Raw genomic sequence first — 25,505 nt, forward strand, 5'->3', positions numbered from 1 at the left:
GAAAGGCCTGTCTCCGTGCTGTAGGACTCTGTGACTCTTTGCTATTCTTTAAATGTCTCCAAATCCCTGGATCTATTCAAACACTTGTGTTCCTTATTTCACTCTTCTGTTAATTCTCACCTCTTTTGTTGAGCATGGCTAATAATAATAAAAATAATAATAACATATTTTGATTTTGTGATGAATAAGTAGAGTTCTTACCCCCATGGGGTAATGTTCAATTCCTTTATTAAACTTGATTTATTCAGCATTCCCCACTGTTCATCCATTGACTAATTTAAGTAACAGTTTTGAACAGTTTGCTAATGTCAGCATCTGTCTGATCACATTAAAGTTACTTTACTCTAGAATTTTAATAACTTACATTAAACTTTTCAAATGTAACATTTGAATTTGTGTACATTATAATCTTTATTAGATATATGTTTGCTTTTACGTTATTAACTACATCAAACCCCTTATTAGTCTAGTAATACCTGCTCTCTTGTTGGTTCTCGAATATATTCCAACAGAGGATGCTTAAACTAATAGTTACTTTGAAATCTGGATCCAAATACATCCACAGTTAGAATCAGGGAAATTACTGGATTGTGGTTTGGTTTCACATTGAATATTGTTTCAGGTAATGTGTGTCCCATTCTATATTACAGTTTAGAAGAATGAGAGGAGGGGGTTCCAAAGAAACCTATAAGATTCTAACACAACAAGTCAAGGTAACTGCAGAAACTCCAAGGAGTCCAGAACCAAGGGTCATGGTCTAAGGGTATGGGGTAGCCCATTCAGGATGGAGACGAGGGGAAATTTCTTTACTCAGAAAGTGGTTGAGGCCAAAACATTGAATGTGTTTAAGAAGGAGATAGACATCGTTCTAAGGGCTAAAGGGATCAAAGTGTATGGGGCAGAAGCAGGAAGTCAGCGCCGAGTTGGATGAGCAAACATGACATATTGAATTGTGGAGCAGGCTCGAAGGGCCAAATGGCCTACTCCTGTTTCAATTTTCCATGTTTCCAGGAAGGTTCTCTTCTACATTGTAATGATTAAGGTCTGGCTCTGGTAATTTTCGTCAAAACTCCTTTATTCTACATTCTACACTGCCAGGTTTGTGCAGCTCTCTCCTACAGATTATTCCATTGCTCTCAGACTCTTTCACGAAGCTGCCGATGTCACTGCTACATAATTATATACGTTGCTATATCAATTCTCTACATCTTTCCCAAATTATAATCTCAATTTTTAAATATCATTTTAAACTATTTACATTCCCACCATCTCCTTCCAAACCTTAGTAAGCTTTGCAAGGTCAGGAAGGAGCGATCACATCCAAAGTGAGAAACAGCCTGAGTAAATATGTAGTTCAGGGAATTTGGAAGCAGCATGGAAATTCAGTGCAGAGGGGAAGAGGAACTTTTGGCTTGCTTTTTTTTAAATTGGTTCATAGTTTGTAAGTTTTTTTTTAACAAGATCAATTGAAGCCCAGAATCAGGGGCCCAGTGCAAAAGAGTTACATAACAGGTAATCCGTAATTTCATTGGTCGGCAATAGCTACTAATTTGACTATCTATAATAGGCTACTTTTAGATCAAAACTAAATAGTGGAGATATTTACAGCTTACAAACTAAAAGACCAGTAGAAACGTTTTAAAAATGAAATTAAGAACCAAACAAATAATACAGAGATACCAGGCTAGGTGATGTGTTGAACCTGCATGATGTGTGAGCTGGTGGACCCCATTATTGTTCATAGGGACCACATCTGTAGAAAATGTTGGTTGCTTGAGGAACTCTGGCTCAGAGTTCGTGAGCTGGAGTTTCAACTTTAAAGACTGAAACATTAGTGGGGGGAGAGTTACCTGGACTCTGTGTTTCAAGAGGTAGTCAACGCCTTAGAGTCATTGAGTCTTACAGCACAGAAATGGACCTTTTGGCCCGACTCATCCATGCTGACCAGGTTTCCTAAACTGAACTAGTCCTATTTGCCTGCATTTGACCTATGCCCAGATCCCTCTATTTTATCCATGTACCTGTCCAAAAGTTCTTTAAATGATGCAATTGTACTTGCTTCTACTACTTCCTGTAGCTGCTTGTTCCACCTTCTGAATGAAAAAGTTACCCCTCAGATTATCTTTAAATTTTTCCCCTCTCACCTTAAGCCTGTGACCTCCAGTTTTGGACTCTGCTACCCTGGGGAAAAGACCTTGGCTATTCACCTTATCTATGCCTCTCATGATTGTATAAACCTCTATAAAGGTCACAGCTCAGCATCCTATGCTCCAGGGAAAGAAGTCCCAGCCTTTCCTTATAACTCAAACCCTCCAGTCTTGTTAACATTCTTGTAAATCTCTTTTTGCACCCTTACTGGTTTAGTAACAGCCCTCCTATAGCAGGGAGACCAGAACTGTACCCAGTACTCTAATTGTGGCTTTACCAATATCTTGCACAGCCATAACATGATGTCCCCCAAACTCCTGTACTCTATGCTCTGACTGATAAAGGCAAGCATGTGTCTCAGACTAACTACCTGTAAATCGGTTGGCGGTCAGGGACAGGAGGGTTTGACCACTAGCCAGGCAGGTAGAGAGATCCAGCAGGTAGTTCTGATGGAACCTTGTTTGAGATTCTTGCTCTCTGTGTGAATGAGAGCAGGAGCTGTAGAGCGCATGACAAAATGACCATATCACTTGGTCCAGGAAGCCATTCAAGAGAGGGGAGAAAAGAGAAATGCAGTTGTAATAAAGGATAGTGTAGTCTGGGGAATAGGTACTGTTCTCTGTCGCCAGGATTGACAGTCCCGAAGGCTGTGTTGCCTGCCTGGTGCCCAGGTTCAAGATATCTCATCTGGGCTGCACAGGAATTTGGAGTGGGAGGGAAAAGGTCCAGTTGCCACAATCCACCTAGGTACCAACCGTATAGATAAAATGAGGAAATTGACTCTGCTAAGGGAATATTAGCAGTTAGGGGCTAAATTAAAAAGCAGAACCAGAAAGGACTACTATCTGAGCCACAAGTGAATCAGCACAGGATCAACAAGATTAAAAAGGTAAATGAATGGCTGAAATACATGGCTCAACATGTGACAGAAACAGTTTTGAATTTATGGGACATTGGGACCAATACTGGGGAAGGAAGGAGCTAGTCTGATGGAACAGGCTCCATCTGAATAGTGTTAGGACCAGAATCTTTGCAAATTGCATACTAGGGATATGGATAGGGCTTTCAAATAAATAGTGAGGGTATGGGTTCAATTGCACAGAACATATGGAAAAAAATTAAAGTGGGGGAGGGCTCAGCAGAGGTTTTTAAAGTTTCCAGAATAAGTAATGGAAAGGGGCAGAAATCTAACTTCAGGCACAACAGGCGAGTAGACAACTATGAGAAATGAGGCAATCAACACAGGACTGAGGGCTGGCAATGAAATATCCAAGGACATATGTATTATTGAAAGGACAGGCAGATGGGCAGAGGAAATGGGATTGCCTTGTTATTATGAAATGAAACTAAATCGATAGCAAGAAGGCATGGAATCTGTGTCTGTAAAGTTGAGGAACTGCAAAAGAAAAAAGTCCCTAGTGGGAATTGTGTATAGGCCCCGTAGCAGTAGTCGGGGTGTGGTGCAGAAAATAAATCAGGAGATAGGAAAGGCATGTAAGAATGACGCTATTAGAATAATCATGGATTCTTTATTTTTTTCTATTCATTTGTGGGACGTGGGCGTCGCTGGCTGGCCAGCATTTCTTGCCCATCCCTAGTTGCCTTTGAGAAGGTGGTGGTGAGCTGCTTCCTTGAACCGCTGCAGTCCACCTGCTGTGGATTGACCCACAATGCCATTAGGAAGGGAATTCCAGGATTTTGACCCAGCGACAGTGAAGGAATATATTTCCATGTCAGGATGGTGAGTGGCTTGGAGGGGAACTTGAAGCTGGTGGCAATCCCATATGTCTGCTGCCCTTGTCCTTCTAGATGGAAGTGGTTGTGAGTTTGGAAGGTGCTGTCCAAGGATCTTCGGTGAATTTCTGCAGTGCATCTTGTAGATAGTACATACTGCTGCTACTGAGCGTCGGTGGTGGAGGGAGTGGATGCTTGTGATGTAGTGCCAGTCAAGTGGGCTGCTCTGTCCTGAAAGGTGTCAAGCTTCAGGACTGTTGCAGGCTGCACCCATCTAGGCAAGTGGGGAGTATTCCATCACACTCCTGATTTGTGCCTTGTAGATGGTGAACAGGCTTTGAGGAGTCAGGAGGTGAGTTACTCGCCGCAGTATTCCTAGCTTCTGACCTGCTTTTGTAGCCACTGCATTTATGTGGTGAGTTCAGTTGAGTTTCTGGTCAATGATAACCCCCAGGATGTTGATAGTGGGGGATTCATTGATGGTAACACCATTGAATGTCAAGGGGTGGTGGTTAAATTGTCTCTTATTGGTGATGGTGATAGCCTGGCATTTGAGTGGTGGGAATGTCACTTGCCACTTGACAGCCCCAGCCTGGATATTATTCAGATCTTGTTGCATTTGAACAAGGACTGCTTTAGTATCTGAGGAGTCATGAATGGTGCTGAATATTGTGCAATCATTGGCAAACATCCCCACATCTGACCATATGATGGAGAGAAGGTCATTGATGAAGCAGCTGAAGATGGTTGGGCCAAGGACACTGCCCTGAGGAACTCCTGCAGAAGTGTCCTGGAGCTGAGATAATTGACCTCTAACAATCACAACCGTCCTCCTGTATGTTGGTTATGACTCCAACACCCAGACAGTTTGCTCCCTGAAACCCATTGATTCCAGTTTTGCTAGGGCTGCTTGATGCCACACTCGGTTGAATGCAGCCTTAATGTCAAGGGCTGTCACTCTCACCTCACCTCTGGAATTCAACTCTTCTGTCCATGTTTGAACCAAGGCTGTAATGATGCCAGCAGCTGAGTGGCCCTGGCGGAAACCAAATTGGGCGTCACTGAGCAGTTTATTGCTGAGTAGGTGCTGCTTGATAGCACTGTTGATGACACCTATCATCACTTTACTGATGATTGAGAGTAAACTGATGGGGTGGTTACTCGCCAGGTTGGATTTCTCCTGCTTTTTGTGTACAGGACATATTTGGGCAATTTTCTACATTGCTGGTAGATACCAGTGTTATAACTGTAATAGCACAACTTAGCTAGAGGAGCGGCAAGTTCTGCAGCACAAGTCTTCAGTCCTATTGCTGGAATGCTGTTAGGGCCCGTAGCCTTTGCAGTATCCAGTGTCTCCAACCATTTCTTGATATCACGTGGAGTGAATTGAATTGGCTGAAGAATGGTACCTGTAATGCTGGGGACCACTGGAGGAGGCCGAGATGGATCATCCACTCGGCACTTCTGGCTGAAGATTGCTGCGAATGCTTCAGCCTTACCTTTTGCACTGATGTGCTGGCCTCTTCCATCATTGAGGATGGGAATATTTGTGGAGCTCCTCCTCCAGTGAGTTGTTTAATTGTCCACTACCATTCACAACTGGATGTGGCAGGACTGCAGAGCTTAGCTTTGATCCATTGGTTGTGAGATCGCTTAGCTCTATCACTTGCTGCTTTTGCTGTTTGGCATGCAAGTAGTCCTGTTTGGTGGCTTCACCAGGTTGACACCTCATCTTCAGGTATACCTGGTGCTGCTCTTGGCATGCCCTCCTGCATTCTCTATTGAACCAGGGTTGATCCCCTGGCTTGATGGTAATGGTTGAGTGGGGGATATGCCAGGCCATGAGGGTATAGATTGTGCTGGAATACAATTCTGCTGCTGTTGATGGCCCACAGCACCTTATGGATGCCCAGTCTTGAGTTGCTAGATCTGTGTGAAGTCTGTCCCATTTAGCTCAGTGATAATGCCACACAATATGATGGAAGTTATTCTCAACGTGAAGGCAGGACTTTGTCTCCACAAGAACTGTGCGATGGTCACTTCACTCTTACCGATACTTTCATGGACAGATGCAACTGCACCTGGCAGATTTGTAAGGTTGAGATCAAATATGCTTTTCTCTCGTTGACAATTCTTTTTATCTTGCAGAAACTTTCAACATGGTTCACTGGCATATCTCTGTATCTAATGATGTACCAAAGGGAATACAGTTAAAGTAGAATCACTTCAAAACCATAATGAACATTGTTAACAGTATTGACACCTGGTGGAGGGGTATCTAGGATGCATTTCCCTTTGGACTGCATTATTTGATTTTATCAGGTTCATGCAAACCATGAGCACACTATTTCATCTGGGAACTATCACAAACCCCCAAATATCTTGGCTCTATGATTTATCACAACTGTGTAACATTTAAGTCAATTCATCTTTTATGTACTACAGCAATGAGAGACTCTAGACATATCTTCGTGTCTTGAAGCAATGTAGTATGAGATTCATTTCTAAGCTTACCAAGTCCCTGACAGAGCTGAGGAAATTCTTGGTGGAAATTTGGCCTATTGTTCTGATCCAGAGCTTCATTTACTTTCTTTAGAAGACCGAGTCCTCAACATGCATTTCCACTCAGCAAAGACGTTCTTTGTGTAAGATATAAAGGGTCTTGTTAAGCTGTTGCCTGTTGCAGTGAAGTATGTTAGTTATCTAATTTTTTTATTTGAAGATCTGTGCCAACTAGACTGTGCAATTTAGTTCTTGATGACTGGATGTCTACTGCTTCGGACTGTTATGTTATAAAAGCTATTTGATATCTGTAAAATAACAAAAGCCCTATAGCAGATGGAAACCCTGCGGAAATTCTCAAATGTGTTAAAGATGCACTCCTGGCAGGCTGCACATCCTCATATCCCTCACCTGAGAAGAAGAGCGAATGCTGGTGATCTCATGGATGTTGTGATCATGATTATATTCAAAAAGTCTGATTGTTGTAACAACAGAGGATTTGCCCTGCTGTCTGCCACAGGGAAGATAATTGCAAGGACACTCCTCAACCACCTCCTCCTAGTTGGCAAAGAACTCCCTCCAGAGTCACAATGTAGTTTTTGACCATCATGAGGCAACAAACATGGTTGTCACTGTGCAAAAAATTCAAGTCCAAGGAATGGCACCAGAATGCTCTGCTTAGCTTTTTACATTTTTTCTGCTGTCTGAAATTTTCACCATCCTCCACCTGCTCCATGATAACATGCATGTCATGATCCTCAACAACGGAATTACCACAAACCCTATCACAGTGACAATTGGAGTTAAACAAGGCTGTGATATTGCACTTATTATTTTCACCATTTTCCTCACTGCAGTACTACATCTCATCTTCAGTAAATTTAGAATAGCCAGAATAGTCTAAATACCTAATGGGCAATGGTTAAACCTACTTTATCTTCATCTGAAAACCAAAATCACTCCAAACTCAGTCATAGGGCTTTAACATGCAGATGATCCTTGTGTGTGTACTCACTTGTAAACTGATCTCCAGGTCTTCATCAGTTTCCTTTGCAAAGCTTTTAACACGAGACACCTAAAGCACTGTTCTACTCAGGACTCAGTTATGGCATGATGCTCTAGAATAGCAGAAAATATTTAAGGATGTCCACAAAGCTTCACTGAAGAGATCAAAATCCTGGCAAACTCCTGAGAGTACCTGGCATGTGATCGAACAATATGGAGGAGATTGATTTCGGAAGGCACCAAACACGTGTTTTTTGGGAAACACACAGAGGGGAAGTCAATGTTTTAGAAAAAGTGTACAAACCTCCATACATCTACCAATCATTCAAACACCATCTAGCCCACATGTGGCAGAGTGTACAGATCGCACATTGCTGATAAACCCAATCAGAGAATCCATTGACCTGGAGTAAAAGAAAGTTGTCCCCAGTCTCCAGGGACTGCCTGAGAAGAACACTGAATTAGCAATTGAGAAAGAAAGAAAACTTTCATTTATAAGGTGTCTTTCCTGTCCTCCAATGAAACATTTCTGAAGTGTAGTCATTGTTATAAGTTGGGAAATGCAGCATCCAAAATGACCACAAAAATAAAAATCCCAAACTAAACTGTAATCATGACCAAATTGTTTGTTTTAGACGTTCATTAAGGAATAAATGTTGAATAGATTACTAGGAGAATTCCCTTGCTCTTTTCTTTGATTACAACCACAGGATCTTTCATTTCTGCTTGAGAGGGGAAGGCAGAGCTTTGGTTTAACATCTCATCTGTTCTGCCACAGTGCAATTGATTCTCATGATTGCAGTTCAATTCAGGATGAAGGTTATAACCAAAGTAAGAACGTTAATATATATGGCTTAGGAAAAATGACTGGATCTCAGCTCTCAAACATTCAGCAGCTTAAAGAATTTCCAACCAGTAAGCCTAATGCTAACTGGAACATTCAAAAGTGGCCTCAATGTCTACACTCCCATGCATTGTAATTATTTTAGAGCATATTGCGTTTCACGCAATATTACCATAGAAACATGAAATACTCTGGGAAAACTCTCATTTTATGAAATAATAATGTATCAGTGATTAAATTAAAAAGACATGCATGTTTATATCACCACTTATCTCAGTGCTTTACAGCCACTGAAGCACACTTGTAGCATTTGTAATATGGGGAAATATTGGAACTAATTCGTTCACAGCAGGGTTCCACAAACAAAAAAGTATTAGCCCAGGTCACAGGTTTAAGTGATGTCATTTGAGAGATAAAATAAGGATCAGAACACCAGAGAAACTTCTTAATTCTTCTTCAAAATAATGATGTGGATGTCTAATGTCTATATAAAAGGACCAGAGAATCTCAACTGAATGTCGCCTCCAAAGCATGGTCTTTCTGACAGTGGAGCACTCCGTCGATTTGGAGTGTGAGGCTGGATTAGTGCTGAAGTCACAACCCACAACTTGAACAAAGCATCTCTTAACCAAGGACAGAAGTATTACCAAATGAGCCAAGGCTAGTGCCATAGAAGAAAAGACAAATTGCAAAATTCCCTGTACAACCTAATCACAATCAAATCCAACTTTTAAAATCATAGAAATTTACACGCAGTTAATGAGTATATTTAATCCTTTGGTGCCAGATAACAAGGTGATTCATTTGGTCATGTTTCATTGGAGACAAATAATTTATCATTGTTTTATTGTCACAATGTGTGACTCAAGAAAGTTCTAAATGTTGGAACAAGAGAGATGTTGTTCTGGTAGCTTACAGAGATTTCATAGGGCTGTGTGGTTATCGGTTCTCCTGCCTTATTAGATTAGTCCTTGTGAAGACGAAGTCCCACCTTTGTGAGAATAGCCTCCATCATGTTGTGTGGCTCTATCACCATGCTGAATGCAGCAGATTTCGAACAGATCTAGCAACTTAAATTGGCATTCATGAGACATTGTGAGAGATCAACAGCTGCAGAATTGTACTCCAGCACAATCTGCAACCTCATGTTCAAGTATAATCTCCACTCAACCATTTCCATCAAGTCAGGCAATCAACCTTGGTTCCACGGAAATTGCAGGAGGGCATGCTAGGAGCAGCACCAGGCATACCTAAAAAATGAGGTGTCAACCTGATGAAGCTACCAAACAGGACTACTTGCATACCAAACAGCATAGGCTGCAAGTGATAGACAGAGCTAAGTGATCCCACAACAAATGGATCAGATCTAAGATCTGCAGTCCTGCCACCTCCAGCTGTGAATGGTGGTGGACAATTAATGAACTCATGGGGGAGCCCAGCACATCAGTGCAAAAGATAAGGCTGAAGTATTAGCAGCAATCTTCAGCAAGAAGTGCCAAGTGGATGATCCATCTCAAGCTCCACCTGTGGTCCCCAGCATCACAGATTCCAGGCTTTGGCAATTTGATTCACTCCATGTGATATCAAGAAATGGTTGGAGGCACTGGATACTGCAAGGTTATGGTCCCTGACAACATTCTGACAATAGTACTGAAGAGTTGTGCTCCAGTACTTGCAGCTCCTGTAGCCAAGCTCTTCCAGTATAGTTACAACACTGGTATCTACCCAACAATGTAGAAAATTGCCCAAGAAAGTCCATTGCATAAAAAGCAGGTCAAATCCAACTTGGCCAATTACTGCCCCATCAGTCTACTCTTGATTATCAGTAAAGTGATGGAAGATGTCATCATCAGTCCTACCAAGCAGCACTAACCTGCTTAGTGATGCTCAGTTTGTGTTCCGCAAGGGCTACTCAGCTCCTGACCTCATTACAGCCTTAGTTTAAACGTAAGACAGAAGTGTTGAATTCCAGAGGTGAGGTGGGAGTGACAGCCTTGACATCAAGGCTGCATTCAACTAAGTCTGGCATCAAGGACCCCTAGCAAAACTGGAATCTTTGGGTATCAGGAGACAAACTCTCTGCTGGTTGGAGTCATACTTGGCACATTGGAATATGGTAATGTTTGTTGGAGGTCAGTCATCTCAGCCCCAGGACATCTCTGCAAGTGATAGTAGGAACTGCAGATGCTGGCAAGTGTTCCTCACTGTAGTGTCCTACACCCAACCATCTTCATTTGCTTTCCACCATTCATAAAGTCAGACGTAGGGATGATCACTGATAATTTCACCATGTTCAGCAATTCCAGACTCCTCAGATACTGAAGTAGTTAATGCTCAAATGCACCAAGATGTGGACAATATCCAAGCTCGGGCTGCTAAGTGATTAGTAATGTTCATGCCACACAAATGCCAGGCAATGACCATCTCCAATCAGAGACAATCTAATCACTGCCCTTGACATTCAATGGTGTTACCATCACTAACTCCCCAGTATTAACATCCTTGGGGTTACATCAATGGGTTTACCATTGACCAGAGACTCAACTGGACTCGCCACCTAAACAGAGTGGCTACAAGAGCAGGTCAGAGGCTAGGAATACTGCAGTGAATAACTCATCTACTGACTCCCCAGAGCCTGTTCTCAATCTACAAGACACAAGTCAGGAGTGTGATGGAATGCTCCCAACTTGCCTGAATAGGTATAGCTCCAATAACACTCAAGAGGCTTGTCACTGTCCAGACAAAGCAGGCTGCTTGATTGGCACCGCATCCACTCCCTCCACCACCAACACTCAGTAGCAGCAGTGTATACTATCTACAAGATGCACTGCAGAAATTAACTGAAGATTCAGAGAGAGCATTTTCCAAACCCATGACCACTTCTGTCTAGAAGGACAAAGCCAGCATATACATGGGAACATCACCACTTGTAAGTTCCCCTCCAAGTCTCTCACTATCCTGACTTGGAAATATATTGCTGCTCCTTCACTGTCACTGGGTCAAATTCCTGGAATTCCCTCTTTAAGGGCATTGTGAGTCAACCTACAGCATGTCGACTGCAGTGGTTCAAGCGGGCAACTCAACACCTAAGTGCAACTGGGGATGAGCAATAAATACTAGCCAGCCAGAGACGTCCACATCATATGAGTGAATTAAAAAAAATTGGTTCTCTACACTTATTTTCTTACATTGCCACTTATAAAAACTAGCTGATGGTCATACAAGAGGATATGATTTTATTCCTAATATAAGGAAACATTTTTTTGATGCAAAGGAAAATTTCTAATTGAAAATAATCACACTTTGAATATAGTTCTGTTATTGAAGAGTGTTCCTCAGTGCACAGCTTGGTTACATTGTAATGGGACTTCTTGGTCACATCTTGATGAGCCCATGCAAGAAATACCCATATGGTAACTTCTTAAAAGCAACATTCAGATCACCTCTGAAGATACAAATGAATGATTGGAAAAGGTGTTGATACTCCCAACTACATAATAGTTGTTAGTGATTATGGTGCTGGTCATCATGTAATTGAAATCAATATGGTGATTTGAGAATAAACACGAATGAAAATAACAAAAAATGTGTTTGTATTGTCATTAAAAAAACATTCAATTCACAAATGCCATTAGGGAAGCGATGCCATACTAATCTACATGTGGCTTCAGAGCCATACTGAGTGATGAACTTCTAAATGGCCTCAAGGCAACTCAGGGCAGGTGATAAATGCTGCCTTATCAGTGTGGAGCATATCGCAAGAACCAATAAATGCTCAGCTCCAAAGAAAGACGATGAATCAATTATTAATCTCCACCACCCCACCCTCACCCTTAGGTAAACCTACCTAGTTAAACCATCAGTTTAAAACATCAACTAAGAAAAACTTCAGATTATTGAGGGAATTTAGTCAGCTCTATCAGCTTCAGATTGGGTCTTGTAATGAAATATCCTCCCCTCCGGAGTTTTCAAATCAACAAAATTATCTCAAGGTAGAATATATCTCTCGGTGTATTGAAACAGGAACAATGTTTTTCAAGGTTAGCAATATCAGCAACTTAGAATCATAATTTAGGGATTTAAAATATTCTTATTGAGATGTGTTTAAGAGGAATTAAATTTGAGATTACAACTTCTTAAATAATAGTTTTAAAACATGTATTGTAAGAACCAATTCTGGATTACTTTATAGGAATGATTACTGCATCACAGAATATATCATATCATCACTATTCTACTTTACATTTATACACAATGTTTAAGTCCACTCTAGAAAACTTTTTAGATGTTCAAAGAAATAAGAGTTAAAGAAAACTTTACTCACAATACAGTATCTTTTCTTTAGTGTGTCCTTGTCTCAAATTTCCAGGGGAGTTACTGTAAAACCAACTGTTCTATGTCCTAAGATGATGGTCTTATGTCTCTCTGTTTTGCATGTGTTTATGTTTTTTAAGAGCTAAAGCTTGTAATTATGGCATTTGAAACAATGCACATGTATCATTGTATTCCTATAAAATCTTTTCTTAATAAAGCTTATCACTTTGTCTCTTTCTTTGTACATGATTGAAGTTTACTATTCTTTTTTCTGCTTTTAATTTCACAGGTGTTTAGGCTATTTTCCAATAGGCATGCCTGCAAGGACCCTAAAAGTTCTGTGCTCTTCTGTCTCGTGTGTTTTTACTTTTCTTGGCACTTATCAACAACATAAAATCAGGAGCAAGGGTAGGCAATTCAGCCCCTTAAGCCTGCTCCACCATTCAATAAGATTATGGCTAATATGATTGTAAAATTAAATTTGCATTCACGTCTACCCTGATAACCTTTCAACTTCTTGCTTAATAAAAATCCATCTAACTCTACCTTAAAAAAAATTCTATGATTCTGCTTCCCGTGCCTTTTCAGGAAGACTGTTCCAAAGACTCTTCAACCTCAGAACGAAAATCACAAAATCCTTGTTCTCAAGGGCAATCTTTGAATTTTTTTTTAAAGTGGCTCCTCTTTCCAGCTTCACCCATAAGAGAAAACACCTCCACACATCCATCCTGTGAAGACCCCTCAAGATTTATGTTTCAATCAAGTGACTTGTTAGTCCTCAAAAAATAAACGAACTGTGGATGCTGAAGATCTGAAACTAAAATAGAAATTGCTGAGGAAATTCAGAGCCTTCCTCTAAACTCCAGCTGAGAAAAGACAAGATTGTCCAGGCTGCCCCATTCCAGGTGTTACGTCTGATAAACCCTTTCTGAATCGCCTCCAACACATTTATATTATGATTCAATAACATAAAACAAAGGTCTTTAACAAAAAAAGAAATTGTTGGAACGTTCTGAAGGGTTTCTGGATGCGAAACGTCAACTGTTTTTCTCTCCATAGATGCTGACAGACCTGCTGAGTTTCGCCAGAAATTTCTGTTTTTGTTTTATATCCTTAAAATAAACCAACCTACGTTAAAATAATCAGTGTCGAAGGCAACTTCCCCTCCCTCTGTTAGACGCTGTTGCCTGGTAGAGGAATATGCTCTCTTCTATGTCACGTACACTTGATAATTTACTTTCCTCGTTGAATAATTTCCTCATTCCTGCTGGATTCCAGTCTATAGCAAGTATATGAGAAGGACTCGGGTAATGTTCTCAATGGGCCCTGTTCTTTCGATTCTCTCCCTCTCGCTTTAACATCGATTGGAAGTGGAACAGAGCAACGACACAGCTGCTCCAAGCTGTAAGAGTGCGTGGACCCCCATTGCTTCATCTCATGGTTAATAAATAACAGTAATCACGTTTCTTTCACAGAAATGGCTGCTTCCAGGACAAACCTGAGGCAAGTCTTTCAAAGACGCGAGAAGATTACCTCTCTGCCTTTGTATTACGATGGGGTTCTGTGGAAAAAAAGCTCGAAGGATAAGGTAAGTGATATCCGTGTATCTCTCTGCAAACTTACATTACTTTCGTTTTTAACGTCGATAATTCTGAAGGAACTGCAGCGCTGTAGAAAGTATTAAAGTACTCTTTTGAAAATCTAGTGATTGGAAAGTTTCCTACCTGACGGCTTCAAGATTTTCTGAAGAAAATTAAAGAATGAAAGCTGCTTGAGAAATGGCAAAATTTAGTGAGAACATACCGGGATAAAATGTTGCTATTAAAAAAAATCACTATGTTGTGAATTACTTTAATGTAGAATATAGAATCATTCGCTATGGAAGAGGCCCTTTGGCCCATCATGCCTGTACTGACAAAAATATGCCACTACCTACACTAATCCCACTTTCCCATACTAGAGTAGTAGCCTTGAATGTTATGACACTTCAAGTGTTCAAAAGGTTGTGAGGTTTCCTGCCTCAAGTAACCTCTTATTTTATCTCCAGCAGCTTTGCAATATAACTGGAGAAAGGGTTCATTATTAATAACATGCACTGCTTTTTATAGTTATCATTTCATTTGTGAACTTGAACTGTTAATAATTTCACGAAAAGTTAAACTGGCACATGTGAAACCCGTGGTAATGAAATACTTCTACATTTCCTGCTGGTCAACTCAGCGGGAGGTGGAGCGGTGACAAAAATACGTTTGAAATCAAGCATCTTCTTTCAATTAAGCCTTAGGTAAAGTCACCCACTATTTATCAACTCTAGTTTTAGAAATTAGTAATAATTAATTAAAAAGTGCAACAAAATAAACAAAATGGGAACTCTGCAGGTCAAAGACCTGTGCTTCGTCTGAGGGGTTTGAACACCAGCATTCAATGTAACCAGCAGGTACAAGGGAGAATAGATAGGTGGCAGTGGTTGCATTTTAAGGTATAGGGTGCTGAGTTTTGTATCACAAGCAATGTCAGCGATTTCTACTTATATTTGTAAAATTCCTTTCTATAATTTCCACTCGCCTTGCTGCCCCGAGGATTTCAAACTATGAGGTCAAATAAAAGACCTAATTTCAAGTTGCCAGTGATCTTGTATAAGGCCAGTTTTCCACAAGATCCTTGGGACAACCTGGATTTTCTCTCCAGCAAGCTCATTTTGCTCTTGCAGGACAATTTATTTGCAAAGCTGCTGTTGGAGGGGAAAAGATCTGCCTGAAAAGGATTTTCGTCCCATTCATCAAGGTTTTTTTAAGCAATAAAAGTCTGCATTTGCAGTTAAAGCAGATCAACTGGAAATGCAGACGTTTATTTTCCTTAACAAAACCTTGACAAATGGGACCAAAATCTCTTTTTAAAAACTCATAGGGTGAAATACTCCTGGGCACGTGGAAGCAAGCTTGAAGGTGTGTCCAGGAGTAAATATTGAATTGCCGTTGTTGGGTAATCAGTTTGGAGACCACTGGGGCCCGCCTGACTGTGGACAGGTTTTCTGTTGAATGCAAAGCCTGGCAAGGTTTTGGAGACAGTTTTCCAATGAATGCCCAGGCTTTTTGCAAGTGTTTCTATGCTTGCAGCCCTCCAAGCAACTTGGTTGGTCTCCATAATGATTTCCTGATATCTGTGGAACAAGTGTGTTTAAATTTGAACACGTCATCTGAGTGCACCTTTTGTCCACTGCAGCAGTACCCAGCTCTCGCAGTGAGACAGATGATAGACAAAGGCTGTAAGTCTCCAGTTGACTAACTGGGTGCTTATCCCACTCACCATTTTTAATTGGATAGCGTTCACAGATATGGTCTCTTAATTGTTTGCCTCTGGTAAGATCATACAGACAGCCAGACAGCACTAACAGCACTGGGGCATGTTTTTGTACCCAAACACGGAGTCATCAATGGTGCTAAGATTCTGCCCGTAGATTTACTACAACAAAACCTTGGAGTCGCTATTCAGGAGCATCTTGTGAGGCGAGCTCAGAAACTCCTGACTGTCAGAGATGTTTTAAAATTCTCATCTTTGTTTCCAACTCCCACAGTGGCATTACTCCACCCAATCTGTAGGATCCACTACAGTCCTTCAAGATAACTGTTTGACTTTTTAAAAAACCTATTTCTCCCCTAATCAACGTGTTACTACACAAGGTGAGACTTGAACCTGAGTCTCTCGGTAGGGATACTACCACTGCGCCACAAGAGGTCCCTTTAAATGAGTGCTGATACGGAAAGAAACTTCTTATTTTGCTGAAACCGGGAACCTTTAGATCTTCAGTCTAACGTTTTCCCAACTGAACTATTTCGGCTAAAGTTTGGCTTCTTATGCGCCCATAATTTTGACTGGTGCATCGTTGGTGGCTGTGCCTTCAACAGCCTAAGCCAGACTCTGGAAGTGCCCCCATAAACTCTTTCCCTCTTCATCTCTCTCTTTATCTCTCCCTCATTTAAGGCATTTCTTAAAACCTATCTCTTTTTCTAAGCAATCAGTGATTCATCTTAATATTTCCTTTAGTGGCTCGGTGTCAGACTTTGCTCTATAATACTCTTATGAAGCACTTCTTATACATTAAAAGGCACTGTGTGAACACAAATTATTGTTATTGTTGAGGAACACGCCCCTCTCAAGCACCATCTAGTGCCTGGTACCAGATTAACACCGAATGCGCAACGAAAAACGTACATTTATATAAATATCACCGTTTAAAGGAACAGGTCTTCTGTGACTGTGTTGACCACAATCCTAAGGAGTTTGGAGGCAAGTGGAAGAATGATAATTTTGAAATTGAATAAATATTAAACAAAGAACAAACTTAAAATATGGTGACAAAAACAAAGTTGCTGGAAAAGCTCAGCAGGTCTGGCAGCATCTGTGAAGGAAAGATCAGAGTTAACGTTTCGGTTCCTCAGTTCTTATGAAGGGTCGCCGGACCCAAAACGTTAACTCTGATTTTTTACTTCACTGATGCTGCCAGACCTGCTGAGCTTTTCCAGCAACTTTGTTTTTGTTCCTGATTTACAACATCTGCAGTTCTTTCGGTTTTTAAAATATAGTGAGTTGAAGGAACTTCATTAGCAAATTGTAGATAATTTCAAATAAGAAACAAGATTATAGACAACAGTTGTCATAGGATATTTGCAAAAGTTTAATGAGTTTCCTTCTTTAAAAGTGGAAATCAAGTCCCCTTAATCCATGAGTTACTTAGAATGTAACTAGTTCAGTCTCCAAGATGGTTAATGCCTGAGCACCATCTATGATAAACTAAAAACTTTACAAAAAAAGACAGTAATGGTGAATGGTTATTTTTCAGACTGGAGGAAGGTATACATTGAGGTTCCCCAGGATTCATATTAGGACTGCTGCTTCTCTTGATGTTCATTAATGGCCCAGATTTGGGTGTACAGAACACAATTTCAAAATATGGAGATGACATAAACCTTCAAAACATGGTAAAGTGAACTGAGGGGGGTAGTGATTGGCTTGAAGAGGACATAAGAGGCTGGTTGAATAGTTTGGACACATGGCAAGAATGTGAAGTTATGCATTGTGGCAAAAATAATAATCAGAGGCGGTATCAAATAAAGAGTGCAATTTCAAAGTGTGTGCAAGTGCAGAGAGACCTAGCAGAATGTATGCACAAGTTTTTAAAAACAAAATGACACAGTAGGTTAAGAAAATGCTTTTGAAAAGCATATAGAAAGCTGGGCCTTATAAATAGAGTAGAAAAGCAAAGACTAATGATGTTTCACAAAAAGCTGGTATGTCATCAACTGGGCTATTGTGTCCAATTCTGGGCATGACACTTTAAGACTGTGGTGAAAGCCTTAGAAATGGTGCAGAAAAGAGTTGAGAACAGTTAAGAATACTCAAAGATGGTTTGAAGGAGCTGGTGTTCTTTTCCTGAACACAGAGAAATATAAGAGAAGATTTGACAAACGCATCAAAAATCATGAATGATCTAGTCAGGGTAGGTAGAAACTGTTTCCATTGTCAGAGAGGTCCAGAATCAGCAAAAACAGATTCATGATATTCATTGACAAAAGAAACAACTTAAGGAAAGACAGCAGTGAACGATTGCAATTTGGAATGCAGTATCTGAAAGGGTCACAGAGATAGATTCAGTCATGGGCTTTCAAAAGAAATTGGAAAACATCTGAAGGGGAGAAAGTGTAGGGATTTAGGAAAGGGAGGAGAAGCAGGACCAAATTAGTTGCTGTTATTAATGGCAGAATGAGTTCAACAGGCTGAATGGCCTCCTATTGTGCTGTAACCATTTATATTTCTATAATTCTACAAAGTATAATGAGAAAACATGAAGCCGCTTCTTCCCCTCCCAATGATGTGTTTTCTTATCTACTTAACAGAACTTCCAAAGATACTGGTCAGAGTTACGAGGGTCTTCAATATTCTTTTATTGTGATGAAAAGGAATCAATGGTAAGAAAGACCTTTACTCTGGAATCTTTTGGTTTGCAAAGGTCAAATGATTGTTCACAGTCTCAGCTTCAATATTTGGCCTTATTCTAACACAGACATAGATTATTGTGGTCATTGGGAATAGTACAGTGAAAAGTCTTGTTTTGCATGCAGTACAGGTAGATCATAACATACAAAGATCATAGGGTGATTGAACAGAGTGTGAATACAAAGATAAGGCTACAATGAAGGTGCACATAAAGCAAGATCAACATTAGGTTTCAAATTTGAGAGGTCCACCCAGAAATCCAATAACAGGGTCGGAGGAAGCTGTTCTTGAACCCATTGGTACATATGTTTAAGCTTTTGAATCTTCTGCCTGATGGAGGAGGTTAGAAAAGAATATAACTGGGGTGGGAGGGGTATTTGATGATGTTGGCTATCTTTCCATGGTATTGAGAAATGTAGATGGAGCCAATGGATGGAAAGTTAGCTTGTGTGATGGTCTGGACTGTGTTCGCAACTTTCTGTAGTTTCTTACGATGTACCAAGGCACCCCATGTGGTAGAAGCCCTGTATGCTGCTAGTAAAATGCCAGAGTTGTTGAGATCATGCCTTTAATTGTCTACATTAGTGGCAGAATTGACCTCTTGGTGAGAGGATTCTACCTTCTCTGATGCTGGTAAAAGGGCTCACTGGTTAGCTGAGTTGGATGGACAGCTAGTTTGTGATGCAGAGTGATGTCAATAGGGCAGGTTCAGTTCCCACACTGGCTGAGGTCACCATGAAGGACTCTCCTTCTCAATTTTTCCTCTCGCTTGAAGTGTAGTAATCATCAGGTTAAGCTGCCATCAGTTGTTTCTCTCTCTAATGAACTATCAGCTCTATGGCTCTGGAACAATGACAACTTTAACTTTATAAAGTAGTCTGGTGGCAGGAAGATGATTTGCACTGTACCCATCACACTTCTTTATCCCCCACTGCTGTCCTTTCTCATTTTATGGGGCTCTTCCTAATTCCAGCACCTAACCTGTGCGGAGGGCTGGTAAATTCCAGCCTGTGCCATGGATACTATGGCAGATGAAAACTTCGTATATTCATTTCATTTTTCAGTGTATTCTATTTAATTGTGATGTTAACTTGTTTATCTTAAGTGGGTTTTGTTTTCTACACATCTGTTAAAACAAAAATGTTGGATGAGCAAACTGTTTGCTAGCCAGTAGGAATTTATGGATTATTGAATCTAATAGCTTGTAATTTGCTGAAAATCAAAGCAAATACACACTAAATATGACATTGTGTTGTTTCCCAATATATGATATATCCTAGTTTCCTGGTCCCAGAGGTATTTCTGTTTTGGTACTGCTCAGCTGTTGATGTACTATAGAGACTGGAGAGCAAATAAAAGACTGTGGAAACTAAGAAAAACCTCCCGTTTTGCCAAGATCATGAATTTAAGTGACTTCTGCTAGCTCTGGCCTGTGCAGATCTTCCATGATACTCATCAGTTTGGAGCAGAACCAGAAGTGAGTCCTGACATCTTGTTTGTACATCACTGATACTTTGGCAGGCACTGGTGTTTTGAAATATTACACATGCCTTTTTCTGTCTCATTCTGATAACCTCTCTACTGGCTTTGTACAAGCGAGTGATGAATTTCCTTGACTGTGACTTGATGTCTATATGTTTAGTCACTTAATCTGCTGCTGATGCTTTTAAGTTGTGAATGTTTCAATTCTGACTGCTGCTAGGTTTGCCCTTTACTTAAATCAAAGTTATTTATTTCTTTTTCTTTGTACTAACTTAAGTTTGCTATTGATTTTGGCAATCGTGCCTTTCACTAATGAATGCATGTTGTCTCTGGCTGTAAAGGAGTAATCTTGCCTTTGTGTTAAGTTGTGTATTCAAGCCATGTTCTGGACATTTTCAAGTCAAAATCTAGGATGACACTCCAGCATAGTACTCTGGATGTGCTGAACTGCTAAAGTGTCATTTTGGGGATGATACGATAAACCATTGCCCTCGCTGGTGTCTCAGATGGATTGAAAAATACCGCTATGCTATTCCAAAGAAAAGCAGGTGAGATCTCTTAAGTGAGGTCTCTCTTGGTCGCTATGCTAATATATATCTCTGAACCAACATCATTAAAAGACAAATTATCTTGCAGAGGCCCTGTTGGAGTTTATGGGACTATGCTGTGTACCAACTGGCTTCTCTGTTTCATTATACAACAAGGACCATTACTACTCTGACTGCAATGGGTTCTGCTGCAATCATCACAGGTCAGCTACGAACATATTGAATGACAAAGCAGGAATGAAGGGCCAACTGGCCTATTTTTGCTCCTAATTTATATTTTGTTTATAGGAGATGGCTCACCTTTATAAGGCAAGTAAGGGTGGTCAGTATTTTGGCCATCCCAATATCTGGAGGCTAAATATTTTTCAAAGTGAATGCTTCAGTCCTTGATCTTCGGTTTGGCTGGAATAAACTGCTTTTAAAATTTACAAATAAATGGAATACAATAATTTTACGAAGTGAACTGTGTGGTTGGGGCAGTGAATATTTTGTCTAGCCTGTGAGATGGCAAATAACGCCAAACACAAAGGAAGGATCATTTGACCTGAAACGTTAACTCTGATTTTCTCCACAAATGCTGCCAGACCTGCTGAGCTTTTCCAGCAATTTCTTCTTTTGACACCAAATCCAAACAGTGCACTGAAACATTGAGCCTGGCAGTAAAATTGAGTCAACATAGGATTCTGAAAGCAGTATGTCTGCATATCTGAGGAACACCCTGATATTGGCACAAAGGGCAGGAGATTGCAATCTTCCTTTGAAAACTCCAGGTAGGAGAGTTGGTTATTTTGAGGAGGGAAGGTGTAGCTTCAAGTACAAGCTGATTGAGCACCTTGTCAGTTTCAGGACTTCCTGGAGACGGCATTTTGAACAAAAAAACAATAAAAGGTCAATAGAAGAATAAAACCAATCTAAAGAATGTTGATCAGATTTTATTATACTTCAAGAACACCAAAGTTAAGATCCTTTTGAAAAACAAAAGTCTCCACTTTTATATGAAAATGCTGAAGTTAAGTCACTTGCATTATTCACACATAAGGAAGAGCGATCAAAAAAGAAACTACATAGAATCCCTGTAAAAATGCAGGCTTCTGTCAATCATAGAAAGAAAAGGCAGGACTGTAACCAGATGGAAGCAACCTTTGCATCTGACTAATGTTTGCAGCTAAGGAGACCTATTTTAGTTAGTCAAGCAATTATCAAATTTTCTGGGGAGCTGACATGATATGAATAGTCACTTTTTGGAGCAAAACTTGAGTATTGCCAAAAAAAACACATTTGGTCAAGGCTTTTCATTTTGCAGTCATCAGAACAATGTGTAAGAAATACCAAAATAAAAGGGAAAACAAAATTTATACTGTATGAGGGGGAAATGCTGATTGGTTGTCAAATGGATTCGGATTGGTGGATGTGTTGCCGTCGTGAATGCACCAGTTAGTGATGATCAACAGTTAATGACAGGTTGGCTGTGATTGATATAGGCATTGCCTTAGGAAATGAATTATATAATGACTGTCACTTCTTTCATTGAGTTGAAAGAGGCAGCGTTGTGAACATGTTCTTTCTGTCTGCCAAGACAGGACATTGTGTAATAATGTGTATAGTTTCCAGGACATGCAAGTACACCACACTGGGAGCCTGACTAACAATCCTTAATTGGTTTTCAGTGTAATTTTTCACACCGTCTTATTATTTAGCAAACGTTGTACAATTGCAGAATCACATCCAATATTGGCAGTTGGGAGAGCTTTGCAAGCACAGGCTGGTTTGGCATGGTCATTACCTTGTTTGTTGCAAACAGCCAAGGAAAATACTGTTTGATATGATTGGCCAGTGTTTGTGACATGCAGCTATGTACCTTGCATCAGCCTTACATTGTAATTCATATAGTACATCACTCATTTGTGTGATAGGCGGAAAGTCTTTTGACTTGATGGCAACAGCCTGTTAGTTGGGAACACCATTCATTTCTATTGTATAGTAACAGTGTGAAATACCACAGAACTCACCTGTTGTTCAAATCTTTGAGATACCTTACCCTTAATGTAACATAAACTGGACACTTCTCAGAATCAAAGCCTGTTCATGAGTTTGTGCAATTTACAACAAGAAATGTACTAATCACAGCAGCTATTATCCCACAGGATGGTTATAATGTTTCCTATTTTGGCATCAAGGTTACACAGTGTACAAATGGCTTGAACTCTATTTAGGAGGTTACCAATTAGGCCAATCCTATAGCACTTAGAAATATAGGAAACCCTACATTTTTATTGAACGATAAAAGTAGATTTGTGGTAGACAACTGTGGAAGCGTAATAGAGTAGTGACCAATTTCTTGACAAGGTTATTGCCATGTATTCAAATTACAATGTGAGCCAAAGAAGAAAATGGGTAATATAGCTTTCACTGAAGTTTAAGGTTGTATTATAAAGCATTGAACTGCTCCAAGCCTTCAGCATCTTGAGGCTCAATTTCTCTCACACTGCTCAGATTTTTGTTCTGAGGCATGTGGCTCAAGTCAGGAAATTTTCCAATTTGGCAGATGTGTGCCTGTTTAAAGTCCCTTGTTAAGCCAATCCTCACTCCAAAGCGGTCTTCCGACCTTGGAAATCAATTCAAGGCACTCACCGGAGCAGACAAGTGTGGAGGCTCACTAAGACTAAGAATAAATGTATTATTGCATGACACACCAAGATGTAAATCTCCCACCTACAGCATGTGCCAGCTGTCTGTGCAGCAAACGCACTACATATTTATTCAACAAAAATGGCTAAGTCGGCAACTGAGTGGTGGCTAGAGTTCAGTGTGGTCAGGAGGGATTTCTTGTAGCATCAGTCACAGACACAGTTTACACACTGTCCGGGGGCTTGCCTGTGGTCAGTCATCCACTCAGTCCAGGTACGTTCAAGGGATATGCCTAATTAGTGGGCAGTGGCCAGTCCTGTTGGGCTATTGCAAGCAGCCTGGGGAATGGCATATAATCAGTCAGGGATTTAGTCAGTCGTATCCAGGTGCTGTTTGTCGAAGCCTGTCAGAGGTCTGGGATGATTTATAATCCTGGGCGTTGGCCTGTTGATTGTTCAGGAGAGTGAAAATGAGGCCTGTAGGGGCAATGAGGGCATCATTGACAGAAAAGCGTGAGGGAAGCAGAGGCACTTGTTGAAGTGGAGACAAGGAATGTTATGGAGGGAAACTTGGGGTGTATGGGGATTGGCACAACAGTATGAGAGGGGGAGAGACTATTGACGGTGATCACCACCATGGCTTCCACAGGGGTAATCATAAAGGAGCAGGGTGGGTAACGTGTAAGCTGGGGCTCAGACGCAAGGAGAACAGTTGGAAGCAAAATTCAATGTGGAATTATACTTTTTGATGTTAGAAAAAGTCTCATTTTAAATCATAATTTTCCCACCTTTTCCATCAATGTGGAATTCCCCCATGTGGGGGTCAGTGATTTAAAAGGGCACCTTTGCAGAGGTGGTGGGAGGATGACATCTACCTGGCAACCAGGCAGAGTCATGCTCATGAAGTCCACTGCAAGCTGTGTTCCCTACCATCGCTTGCTGTTCTCTAGATATGAAATGCAGGTGGAAAATATTGGTTACAATATGGACTAAACTTGGCCACTTGGGATATATCAAGTTATATCAAGAAATGAGAAATTGCAAGTTGATTTTTCTCCTTTATAATATGCCTGTCTTTCTAACCTCATCCAGTCTTATAACCATTCCAGGATTCTGCATTTCTGATCTCTTGCGCGTTTCTCAGTTCATTGCCATCATGGTTGGTGGATGTGACTTCATTTGTCTCATCCCTAAGCTTTTCAATTCCTTTCCTAAACAACTTCTGTTCTATCTACCCCGTCCTTCAAAACATTCCTTGAAAATCACTTTTGACAGAGTTTGTTCATGTTTCCTGATGTCCACTCCTTTGGCTTTCTTTCAGATTTTACTTGATTCTGCCCTGTGAATTACTGTGATATATTACTGTTTTTAAGATGATACACAAATGCACATTGTTGTTGTTGGAACTACAATGCTCTGATATCTGTAATGTTTGGGATAGAATTTCCTATGGGTTTAGCTGATGTTCCCATTGTAACTTGGTGGTGAGCAGAGGAAAGTGCGAGTTATTGTTATTAGCTCCAAATATCTGGTTTAAACACTTTTGAAGCAAGAATTGGCACCCATCATAATCATCAAACAGACAGAAATACACCTAAATTTAATCTTCAATGATAATGGCATAACTAAACAAGTTATTTTGTGGGCAAGCTGAGCAACATCAACCAGTTCTTATAATAAGGAACTTGAACAATGGTTAAGTTTTACCTGAGCTAAGATAACAAGCATGAGTCAGTATTAAGAATATGGTATCTGCTCAATGAGGATTGAATTGAGGTAGATCAGGCTCTACTCCTGTTAATGCTGTTCAACTAAGGAGAGATTTCTGGAACTGAAGCTCAGTGGGACAAAAGATGTTTTGTTGAAAATGATGACAAGGGAAGGTCGGAAAATTCTAATTTAAAATGAAACTCTTTCTAATATGAGAAAAGTGTAATTAAATTATAAAATCAGACAGCACAAAAGGGTGTCAGCTGGCTCATTCCTGCCCCACTCTTTAAAGAAACTATCTAATTAACCCCACTACCCTGTTCTTTCTCCATCATACTGTAATTGCTTTCCTAAATTGGAGTGCTTCATTGCTAACTGGCTTTAGTTTGAACAGTTTCATTTAACCAGTGGAAGAGTTTAATTAAAGGAGGAAGCAATTCTTTGGACAAATTCCTTTGCAATCAGGTATTTACCAAGTAACCTCCTCCAGGGATAACAAGGTGTAGAGCTGGATGAACACAGCAGGCCAAGCAGCATCAGAGGAGCAGGAAGGCTGACGTTTCGGGCCTAGACCCTTCTTCAGAAAAAGAAGGGTCT

General features: G+C 40.4%; 1 protein-coding gene across 1 annotated transcript in view; it reads left to right on the top strand.

The window, feature by feature from the left end:
- LOC109936096 (signal-transducing adaptor protein 1-like) overlaps positions 1–25,505 on the top strand; it is an 84,260-nt gene that overhangs the window by 20,840 nt on the left and 37,915 nt on the right. The window contains exons 2-3 of the mRNA XM_048621065.1: positions 14,023–14,135; positions 18,442–18,513. Of these exons, the coding sequence (XP_048477022.1) occupies positions 14,023–14,135; positions 18,442–18,513 (185 nt within the window). The remainder of the gene's footprint in view (positions 1–14,022; positions 14,136–18,441; positions 18,514–25,505) is intronic.

Source organism: Rhincodon typus, chromosome 3 (assembly GCF_021869965.1).
Source record: "Rhincodon typus isolate 14 chromosome 3, sRhiTyp1.1, whole genome shotgun sequence".
NCBI classification, from domain to species: Eukaryota; Metazoa; Chordata; class Chondrichthyes; order Orectolobiformes; family Rhincodontidae; genus Rhincodon; species Rhincodon typus.